Source organism: Chiloscyllium punctatum, chromosome 11 (genome assembly GCF_047496795.1).
Source record: "Chiloscyllium punctatum isolate Juve2018m chromosome 11, sChiPun1.3, whole genome shotgun sequence".
Taxonomy (NCBI): domain Eukaryota; kingdom Metazoa; phylum Chordata; class Chondrichthyes; order Orectolobiformes; family Hemiscylliidae; genus Chiloscyllium; species Chiloscyllium punctatum.
The window spans coordinates 21,109,979-21,122,010 of record NC_092749.1 but is presented as its reverse complement, the minus strand read 5'-3'; the positions used below and the strand labels follow the sequence as shown (position 1 = coordinate 21,122,010).

General features: G+C 39.0%; 1 protein-coding gene across 4 annotated transcripts in view; it reads left to right on the top strand.

Annotated features, from left to right (window-relative positions):
- ahctf1 (AT hook containing transcription factor 1) overlaps nt 1-7,649 on the top strand; it is a 96,177-nt gene extending 88,528 nt beyond the window's left edge. For all 4 annotated transcript variants that reach the window (XM_072580454.1, XM_072580453.1, XM_072580451.1 and 1 more), the window contains exons 34-36: nt 5,439-5,560; nt 5,992-6,140; nt 6,321-7,649. In XM_072580454.1, the coding sequence (XP_072436555.1) occupies nt 5,439-5,560; nt 5,992-6,140; nt 6,321-6,534 (485 nt within the window). In that variant the 3' untranslated portion in view covers nt 6,535-7,649. The remainder of the gene's footprint in view (nt 1-5,438; nt 5,561-5,991; nt 6,141-6,320) is intronic.
- The last annotated feature ends 4,383 nt before the right edge of the window (nt 7,650-12,032 follow it).

The window sequence follows — 12,032 nt, the reverse complement described above, 5'->3', positions numbered from 1 at the left end:
AGTTGGCAGGTACAGAATGGGACATTGGTTAGACTACTTTTGGAGAGTTGCATGCAGTTCTGATTTCCCTCCTATAGGAAAGATGTTGTGAAACTTGAAAGGGTTCAGAAAAAATTTACAAGGATGTTGCCAGGGCTGGAGATTTGAGCTATAGGGAGAGGCTGAATAGACTATTTTCCCTGGGGTGTCGGAGGTGAAAGGTGACCTTAAAAAGGCTCATAAAATCATGAGGAACATGGTTGTGTAATTTAGACGAGGCCTTTCCCCTTAGATGGGGAAGGGCGTACATTTTTAAAGTGAGAAGGGGAAAGTTATAAAAAGGAACCGGAGGGGCAACTTTTCCATACAGACAATGGTGTTTGTACAGAATGAGTTACCAGAGGAAGTAGAGGCTGGTACAGTGACAATATTGAAAAGGCATCTGGATGGGTATATGAATAGTAAGGGTTCAGAGGGATATGGACTAAATGATGGCAAATAGAACTAGATTTATTTAGGATATCTGGTCTGCATGGACGAGTTGGATCAAAGGGTCTGTTTCCGTGCTGTACATCTGTGACACTATGATTCACTATGTGTCATTGCTCTCACCAACAATCCTGTTGATACTGACTCAGATTTTCAAATTGGTACTCCGGTTTTAATTAGGTACTCATGCAAACAAGGTTTGTGTCGACTGCTCTTTACAATGACATGGGTTCTTAAACACCCTTAACATCCTGAAGGTTATTCATAGTATTAACAAATAAACCAAGACAAGGTGGAATTTCAGGATAGTTTGGTCAAGACAGCAGGTTTCAGAGGCGCACTTAAATCTGAATTAGAGATTTAGAGAGAGAATTTAGAGCCTTCAAACTGATGGCATGGCTTCTAATGTTGGAGTTATTAAAACTGGGAATACACAAAGCCAGAAATAGAGGAGAGCAGTTATCTTGTGAAGTTTGGGGTGGAATAGGAGGTTAGGGGTGTTGTAGGTTTGAAATTTTTAATTTAAAATGCTGGGTCCAGTGGCCTGTGAAAGTCAGTGAAGACTATGCTGGTAAGTGTCCATTGTTTGTTTCAGGACAGGTTGCAAATTGAAGTTTAAAGAAAGTATTTAATAGTGAATAAGCAAAGCACTCTTTCATGGACATTAAGGAACACAGGGTTGTTTTACAAGTATTTTGCCTATGTTGATAAAAGTGAATGGTGTACCATGAGTGGAATATATGGAAGAAATAATGGCTGTACATTTAAGAATTGAAAAAACTAATTTTTAACTTAATCAGACTTAACAATTGACAGCAGATCAAAGGGGATTCATTGTGAAACAATAGCAGAGGTATTGACTGTATTTACTTTCTCTTTGAAACTGACATTGTCCTAAAGAACTGGCAGGTAACCTTAACTTCAGTAATGAGGACAAGTGTGCAAATGACCATTTTGATCCACCTGCTCCCCATCAGAATCTAATTATATTCCAAAATGTTGTGCTCTCCTACTAACTTTCAAATCAGTGACATCAAACTTTCACTACTTAAGCCCTCGCTTTTGAAAATTCAGTTCCTTCTTTGTCTTCTGTGATTCAGTTGGAAGTTAATACTTCAATATTTTCTTTGTAACAATGGTAGCCATTTGTCTCGTATTTTAGTGAATACTTGTACAGTGTTGATTATATTTTTTCAGAGCTGTACATTCTTTCTGAAATAGAGTATCCAGCAACTGATGCATGATCAGTGTTAAACAACAGATTTAAGAATCATTAGAATTTTACGGTACATAAGGAGGCCATTCTGTACTACCTCCCAAAAGAGCTACCTCGCTAGTCCCATTCTCCAGCCCTTTCTCCGTAACACACACTCATTTCATTAATTTCAAATATATATTGAACTCTCTTTTGAGAACTATGGAATCTGCCGCCTTCACATTCTCAAGTAGTGTATTCCAAATCCTAGCAGCACTAAGTAAAGAAGCTCCTCTTCACTTCACACCTAGCTCTCTGACAGTCTTGAAATTGTGACCCCTAGTTACTGCCATACCATCTAGTGGAAGCAGAATATCCTTCTTTCCTCTGTCAAAATTGTCCATAATTTTGAACACCTCAATATGGTCACCTTTTCTAATCATCTCTGCTCCAAGGAGAATCCATCTAATTTCTCTAATCTTTCCTTCTGTCTAAATTCCCTCTTTCCTGGTATCATTCTAGTAAATCTCCTTTTGTGCTCTGTCCAGGGCTTTAACATCCTTCGTTAAGTTGCCCAGAACTGAACGCAGTACTCCAAATGTGGCTTGACCAACAATTTGTAAATGTGTAACATCACTTCCTTGCCTTTTATGCTGTCTGCCTTCTTTTAAAGTCCCAAGGATGCTATAAGTTTCCTTAACTATTTCAACTTGCCTGGCCACCTTTAGAGAATTGTGCACTTGAGCCCTGACATTAGCTGCTCTTGTGCTGCCTTCAAATTTGTACCATTTGAGCCTGTATTTTCTGTGCTGCTTTTATCTTACCTTTCTCTGCAATGAAATTCATCTTCTCATTTGGCCAACTTGACAATGTCCCTCTGGAATTTCTCAGCATCGCTCTCATAATTTACTATTCTCCCTAGCTTAATATCAGCTGCAAATTTGGAGATTTCATCCTAAACACTCTTCTGCAAATTTTTTAAGTAAACTAGAAAAAGCCAAGGACCAAGTGCTGATCCCTGAGGAACACCACTTTCAACTTGTCTCCAGTCTGAGAAATGCCAATCTATCATCCACCTGCTCCCCTTCAGATTCTAATTATATTCCACTGTTTCCTATCTATTAACCGACTTCTACTCCATTCTACCTAGAATCCATCATTCCAAAACATTTCTAATTTGCTTACCAACCTGCCATATGGCACTGTTATCAGATTCTTTCTGAAAGTCCACATCTGTCAACGGCCACAGTACGGTCCTCAGCCACTGCCTGTGTCACCTTGTCAAAGATCTCAGTTAAATCTGAGAGGCATGTTGATTGTTTGGTCTTAGCTTATTTTTCTCAAAGTATATATTTACCTTATCCCGTATTATGGTCTGCATCAATATTCTCACTATTGATGTCAGTCTAACAGGTCTGTTGTTCCTGGGTTATCCTTTGCCCCTTTATTAAACAACAGTGTCATATTTGCAATCCTCTAGTCCCTGGGGACTAATCCTGTGTTCAGAGGCCTGGAAATTTCTGTTGACTGCTCTGCAATTTTCTCCCTTGCCCCTGTCAGCTATCTGGGATACCTCCCATCTGGGCCTGGTGACTTCTGTATCTGGAGTGCTGTCAACCTTTTCAGCATCTCTTCTTTATATGGTCATTTGCTTTCAACTAGGCCATTCTCACTATCTTCCAGTTTGTTAATGTCAGAAACAAAACATTCATTAAATACCTCGACCATATTTTGTGATTATTCCTACTCTCTTTATCCGTTATTTCATGTATCATGTGTTTCAATATTTGTTACTAACGTATTGACACTTCAAACTATTGATTCAGCTCCTCATCTATCACCTTAAACATTCATGTGCAGCAGTGTGAATGTACTATAAACACATTGGCCACAAGGCGTATGCTGCAACTAGCTATGGGTTCTTTGGCAGAAGCTTCCAAACCTGCAACCTCTACCATCTAGAAAGATGAGCACAGTAGGCACAAGTGAACACAACAACAGCGTGTATTTATGTACCATTTTTATTATAAGGCTCTGCTTTACTTCACAGGAGTGTCATAAAGCAAAACTTAAAATACTGTAACATAGTAATACTGGGGCAGATGACCAAAGACCTGATTACTCTGGTTCTCTTCCAAATTACACAACATCTTGATTTGGAAATAGATTATCAGAAGGTCAGTGTAAGACCATATGAAATAAGAGTAGGCCATTCAGCATCTGAAGCCTGCTCTGTTATTCATAGGACCGTGCCTGATTCAACATTCTTCATGTCCACTTTCCTGCATTTTCCCCGTAAAACTTGATTTTTCTATCGATCATGAATTGATCTCAACCTTAAATAGACAGAAGGACTCTGCTCCCCAGCTCTCTGTGGCAAGGAGTTCTGAAGACACTCAAACCTCTGAGAAGAAATGCCTCCTCAATGCAATCTCAAATTAGTGCCATTTAACTCTTGAGACTTTGCACTTGGTCCCCAACACCATCATTACAGGACATCCTTTCAGTGATTACCCTGTCACTCCCCTTAAGATATACTTCTGAGATAACATCTCGTTCTTCTAAACTCCCGTGAATTGAATCCTAACATGCTCGTAAGGCAATCCCTCCATACTGGAGTTATCTTTGGTGTTTAAATTTTGAACGGACAGATTAACACTAATCAAGGCATTGCCCTGAGAAATAAACCAAAGAATGGTTATCACCTGTTCATTGATTTGAAGCAGGCACAATGGGTATGTATAATATAGTTTCTAGTCCACAAGTGTGCCACACAGCTTTATTGATAATCCTAAATTAGTTGACAGCGTAAGTCTTCTCATTAGGCATAGTTCCATGATTGGACAGTATTTAGTAATGTTGGACACTGTTGTCAGATTTGCAAGCATTGCCTAGTTGGGTATCGGTCAGTACCTTCTTGTGAGCAGCTTAGAGGATATGCCTCTACCAGTCAATTCACTTTGCAAACAATCGATACTTTCTTCTTGTATCGTAAGAGTATTTTCCCTTTACATTTTGGCATTTCTTGTGAATTGTCCTGACGGGTACACAAAACGCTTCAGCAAAATGTGTATTTTATTTTCAACATTCATCAACAGATGATATTAGAGCCTTGGGGAAAAACGGAATCTAGGTTCACTTCACAATTATGCAAATAAGAACATAACACAGGATTTGACAGGATGAATACAGAAAGAATGTTAACTGTGATTATTGGGTGGGTCTCGAACACAATCTCAAAATAAGGGCAAAGCATTTTTGGGGTTAAATGGATATCTTCACAAAGAAGATAGTGAACCTTTGGGATTCACTACCCAAGTGAGCTGTGAAAGGTCTGTCAGTGAGTATATTTGAAACAGAGAACAATAGATTGCTAGATACTAATAACGTCAAGGAATATGGAGACAGAAAATTGGGAAAATGGTGTTAAGGTGAATGATCCGTCATGATCTAGATTGATGGAGCAGGCTGAAGGGGCCTTCTCCTGTCTCCAGGTTTGTATTTAAAATAGAAAGCAGAATTTATCCAAGACCCGTTGCAAAAACAGAACTTTAATCAGTGTTTGAGTAGATTGCTGACGTCTTCAATTTACTACTAATGGGTGTGTGAATTTTCTATGGCACATTGAAGTTTTTGCATCTGTTGATTACTTTGAATCTTTTAACAAACTGTGTTTAAATATGTTTGGAATTTCACTTCCCTGAATATAATGAACTTGTCATTTTTTAATTGACCATTCATTAACAGTTTTTGTTTCCAATTTTATTGCTAATAGTTCAGAAAACAGTGTTACAGGAGTCTTCTGTGCAGCCGCCACCAGAATTTGCTTTTTCTACTCCTCTAACAAGATCCAGAAGGAGGACCAGCAAAGCAGTCTCTCAGATGGTAAAAGAGCAGGTAAACAAATCATCTTTTAGGATCTAGTACACAGATTGTTTATCTGAAAACTATTATTATACAGGATATGTAAAAATAAGAATATTTCAGTTAAATTCTTGGGGCTAGTGCGTTAAATTTAAGTTGAGCCTAAATTGTAGATGAGCATTTTAGGGGTTGGAGGGAGGTTGCACAGTCAATAAATGACTTTGTGGGTTGAATGGCTTTACTTTCTCCCTCATTCCTGGTTTATGCTCTGACCTCTGTACAACAATTAAGCTTTAGATATTAAATAACCTCATTTGTCTTTTATTTATAAATTGTCTTGGCTGATGTCCTAACCATGTTTAGTACTAATAATCCAGAAGGTATTTGGCTGTGTAATAATAATTGTGCATTTTGGTAAGCAATGTAATAATTTTGTTGTGCATTTTCATTTGTGTGAACGTCAGGAGTTGGCTGTTTTGGATGATAATGTCCCCAAAGTAAGGGTGGCTAAAACACAGCAAGAGGAGAAAAGTAAAAAACACGAGGAAGAGGAGGAAGAGAAGATGAATACAAGAAGCAGAACTACAAGACTCCGAGTAAGAGGGACTCCAAGGTAACATCTAATTCTTCAAAAATAAACATTGCAAAGTAGCATAAAATGATGCTTTTAATTTACAATTCTGCATTACTGAGGAAGAAGATTGACCTTAATTTTTGTTTGATGTGTTGAAAGCATGAATGACTTAATGTGAAATTTGTGTGTTTTAACACCATGATTGTTTCTGTTTTGCAGGAAAGCTAAGAAGGCTTCAGGGGTGGCTCCACAAGTGGAACTTGAATTTCTTTCTCCTTTAGCAAGTCCTTTGGAGACACGATCCAGCAAAAGAGGAGGGAATGATGATGCTGAATCTGTAGAACACAAAATGACACTTCGTTGTAAGAGGAAAAAACTGATCCCTGTGTTCCGAAAGCCTGTCACACGCAGAAAAGTAAACCGACACAAATAGTGAAAAGTTTTACTGTTTTATCGATTTAATACTTGGATGCAGTTTATATATAAGAGTTATACAGTATACAGAACTGAGCGAATTTCTGAAGTTCATCCAATTTTCGGAAAATAATTTATATAAATTATTTTAACATTTCATGAACAAATGGTCTGTAAGGGGAACTGTAGCTCCGTATGGAGTATGTAACTGCTATTTTTGTTTTTAGGCGAATGTTTCTCATCTTAATTTTGTAATGAATCTTACATTTTATTAACATATATAAAATGATTAAATGTAAATATTTTTGACATTTTAGGGAAGTTATAAATAAAATGTATACTTGGCAGTTTGATATGTTTTTGCATTTTTGTGATGGAACATTTTGCCAATTGGGTAAATGGTACCATATATGCAGTTGTGCATCTCTAAAAAAATTTGTTTTTAACAATCATTTTAGAGACGTGATAAGATTGTCAGTAATCTGAGGCACAGTTCAAAGTGGTGCTTGGCTACCTTGAGCTATCTTATCTCTCAGCTTTCATGAAAAGAGAATAAGTTATAATTGATGTATAGTTCATTTATCCCATATCTCTACTAATAGCATGAAGTCAGTAACTCCTCTTCATCAGGAAATAGCTTTGGTGTAATAAGCCATTTTCTCATTCCATGGATGTTGTCATTTCAAATCTTTGCTCACATCTAATGCAGGCACAAAGTTTCCAGTGGATGAATATTGGCAACATGCATGTCTATGATTTGGAAAGGAAGAAGAAGCTGACAATTTTATCTGCAATTATTTTTAAAATGTAGGAAATGTTTTTTATTGAAGATATTATTTTTTCCTCTTTTTTGCCTATTTTTGTTTACTCTCCTTTACAAGATAGCCAAACATGCATTTGAAGTCTAGCCCGGGTATCACACTGAACCTTGTAACATACTAATTTTATGTCACGTGATGCTGCATCACGTTATTTACTTTTGTCACAATGCTTGTATCATGTTTTTGGTTTTCATCAAGATATGCTTGGCGTGCTGCTATAAATCATACAACAAAACTGAGAGAGCTCAGCAAATACTGGTAAGTCAGGCAGATTTTAAAAAAAAATAAAAAGATTGCCGAAATTTCTTTACAATGGAGTTGTTCTATTCTTTATTTATTGTCATTAGTTTGATCTCCTATTTAATAGTTTGCATTTGTCTTAACTGATCTTTTCCTTTTCAATTTTTCCCCCTTATTCGTTCCCTTTTTGTTTATTCATTCATTGGATATGAGCATTGCTAGCCAGGTCAACATTTATTGCCCAACTCTAATTGCCCAGAGGACAGTTAAGTGTCAACTGCTTTGCTGTGAATCTAGAGTTATATGTAGGCAAGACCAGGTAAGCATGGCAGTTTCTTTCCCTCAAGGACATTAGTGAACCAGATTTTTTCTTTTCTCTCTAAACAGTTGACAACTGTTTCATAATCATCATTAGAATCTTAATTCCAGACTTTCACATTCCACCCTCTGTCATGGTGAGTTTCTAACATGTGTTCCCAGAACATTACTTGGGTCTCTGGATCAGTAGTCTGGTGATTAATGCCACTGAGTCATCACCTCTCTCAAATTTTCCAAATTGTAATTTCACATCTATAACTTCAAATATCTGTTGCTTATAATAATATTCTAGTTATGCAACTAGAATAGATTATTAACTACAAACAGCAACTATTCCAGTATAGTAATATCCCATAGACACATCCTTGGCAAAGGCAAATTCAGTAAAATTGATTCTCACATGCAATTTTGCAGTTCAGGAGGAAAGAACATAAAGAGAAAACTCTGAGAATTCAAGCATTTTGCTGTAACAGGGAAAGATGTACAGCAGCTTCCAAACCCCAACAGCTACTGAAAGTTAAACTTGAACCCATTTCTTCATGCTGTTTCTATTGTTTCATTTTTTGTTAAATTCCAAGGCCTCACAATCTGTTTATTGGCTTGGAACAGGCTGCTCATCACCGCTGACACAGCCTCTTCATTTTTTAAAAAAAAGCAGAATAAACTAAATTTCTTAAAGCCACAGTTTTGTCTCAGCTTTCTTCTTCCCCCCCCTGCCCCCCCCCCCCCCCCCCCCCCCGCCAAAAAAAATGAATCAACATACAAAGATGGCTTTATTTTCAATAAACCTTTATTCTTCTGCTATCAGTCCATTTCAATCTGTTTCTTCTGTCACTGAAAGCCTCTGTCTTCAGAGTCGTGACGCTGCGTCTACAATGTTGTTCTCTCAACTTGTCATTTGTATAATTTTCAAATTGAATGACTGCAATCTAAACAGTCTGGAATTTTTTGCTTGGTTTGGGGAGAGAAAAAAAAGCTATAAGGGGTTATCAGTATGTGCAATTGTCTCAGATATATTGCTGGCAACATAAATGCACACCAACACCAAATTCAAGGTTCTTTCTCAATTGTGGAATATTTCTGTTGATTTATTTTTCCAGAAAATTGATAGGTCTTTCTATTCTCTTGTCAGCTTGCAGGAGTACTTCACCAACACGCATCACTCACATTGAAAGCCATCTTGAATGTCTTTGTGTAGTTAGGTGTTGCTAACACAGGAGCAGTGGTCAATGCAGCTTTTCAGTTCTCAAATTCTTCTGACACTCTTCTATCCAATAAAATTTTCTACACTTCAGGTCAGTCAATGCAGCAACTACACTGCTAAAACTTGGCACGAAATTTCGATCAAAACCACTCAGTCCCAGGAATTGTAGTGCTTCCCTCTTCATCAATGGTATGGAAAATTTTCTAATAACTTTTTTGTAAATATATTTATTAGCAAATTCTTTTAACTTTACAAACTTATTGATTGTATTTTTCAATAATTTTATAACTAATATCAGTATAATAAAAAGAAAAAGGGTAAAGATCTCTGCTGGGCAACCTGTATTTACAGCTCAGTTGCTCAAAAGACATCATAACCTCCCCCTCAAACAAGTCTCCCAAACGAGAAACTCCTCTCCCTGCCCATAGTTTGAACCCTGAGTCTGTCATCCCTGAGTCTGTCAACGCTGGCATGCCAACTATAGGTGTAAGTGGCAAAGTCTTGGATATCAACCCTCACTCTGACTCATCACTCTCCATGCCTTGACTGTACTAATGACAATGGGGTTCTGGCAGTAGTCCATAACTATCCTCATCCATGAACAACAGGTTAATAAGAGGGCACTTTGCTTGGGAGGCCTCAGTATCCAGCCATATTGAGTTTGGATCGTTACCTACCCAATCGCAGACAAAGGACAGCAGGGAACTCCATTGATACCTCCTGAAATCAACTCCTCTCCCTCCTTGAGGCAATTGCAATTTAGTTAGTTTGATGAGAGGCTGCCCACTATGCCAGACAAAGGAACCAAACCATCCCATAAGCTTCCGCAGCGTTGACCTGGGAAACATTATAGGGAGCATACGCATGGGATAAAGCAAACTAGGAAGAACATTCATCTTAATGAGAGATATTCGGCCCAGCCATGAAATTGGAAGAGCCTCCCATCTCTGGAAATTTTGCCTAATATTGTCACGCAAGTGAGCAAAGTTAGTCTGAAATAACAGATCAAACTTGGGGGTAATAAAAATGCCTAAGTATCAGAACCCTGCCCATGACCACTTAAAGGGGAATCTAGGGCCACCTTCAACTTCTGGCACATCCTTAAGGTTCCCCAAAGGCATAGCCTCTGATTTTGCAAAGTTGATCTTGTATCCTGAAATAGCCCCAAATGAATTGATACATTGTATCAAATGGGGTATGGAAGTCACCAGGTTCGATTAAAACCAGAAGGACATCATCCGCATACAGTGTAATCTTGTGTGTCCTTGATCCCACTTCCGGAGCGGTTATGTGGATGTTCTGATGAATGGCCTTTGCCAGCGCCTCTATCACCAACGTAAACAGCGGTGAGAGGGGGCAGCCTTGCCATTTACCCCTACCAATCCTAAAATTCCTAGACTTCACCCCGTTGGTGATGACCACGGCCAGGGGGTGGTGATATAAAACCTCTACCTATTGTGAGCTCCCTCTTATCGAGTCAGAGACCTACAGCACGGCAACAGACCCTTCGCTCTAACTTGTCCATGCCAACCAGATATCCCAACCCCATCTAGTCCTACCTGCCAGCACCTGGCCCATATTCCTTCCAACCCTTCCTATTCATATAGCCATCCAGATGTCTTTTAAATGTTGCAATTGTACCAGCCTCCACCACTTCCTCTGGCAGCCCATTCCACAAATGCACCACCCTCTGCGTGAAAAAGTTGCCTCTTAGCGAGGTTTATCACCAAGCCTGCCTCTCAAAGTTGATCAACTAATTCTGATAAATGCTCCAAATGTTCGTTCCACATGTGATTACAAATCACTAGATCGTCTATGTACGTGACATTATATTGGTTTGTCTTTGAAATGTGGCTGCACATTCTTAATACTGACCCAAGCAGCATGATGTTAAACTGGTATGGTTTATTCAGTCTCACGAAAGCTGAAAAGTCCTTTACTCTTCAGATAAAGGTACCTGCCAAACAGTATCCTCCCAAACAGAACTTAGAAATATAAGTTGCTTGGCCTACCTTTTCAATACAGTCTACTAAACGTGGAATAGGATATGAGTCATTCAAAGTTTGTGAAAATATTTGTAGCTCGGGTGCTCGTTGTTGTGGTTCTGTTCGCCGAGCTGGGAATTTGTGTTGCAGACGTTTCGTCCCCTGTCTAGGTGACATCCTCAGTGCTTGGGAGCTTCCTGTGAAGCGCTTCTGTGATGTTTCCTCCGGCATTTATAGTGGTTTGAATCTGCTGCTTCCAGTTGTCAGTTCCAGCTGTCCGCTGCAGTGGTCGGTATTTGGGTCCAGGTTGATGAGCTTATTGATTGAATTTGTGGATGAGTGCCACTCATGGTTGCAAATCTTATCAGATCGAATGGATCGTTTGGAGAGACAGTTAGAAGCAATGAGGAATTTGCAACGGCAACAGTATGTGATGGATGGCAGTTACAGGAAGGGGGGCAAGTCTCAGATACAGTCACATAGATGGGTTAACTCCAGGAAAGGCAAAACAGGTAGGCACCTAGTGCAGGTGTGTTCTCTGGCAATACCCATTTCAAACAAGTATGCTGTTTGGAAAATGTAGGGGGTGGGGGATTCTCAGGGGAATGTAGCACAAACAGCCAAGTTTCTGGTATTGAGACTGGCTCCAATGCAATGAGGGGTACGTTGGGTTCCAAGAGATCAATTGTGTTAGGGGATTCTCTAGTCCAAGGTACAGACAGATATTTCTGTGGCCAGCAGCGAAAAAGCAGAATGGTGTGTTGCTTCCCTGGTGCCAGGATCAAGAATGTCTCAGAGAAGGTGCAGAATATTCTCAAGGGGGAGAGGGGCCAGCAAGAGGTTGTTGTCCACATTGGAACTAACGACATAGGGAGGGAAAAGATTGAGATTCTGAAGGGAGATTACAGGGAGTTAGGCAGGAATTTACAAAGGAGGTCCTCAAGGGTAG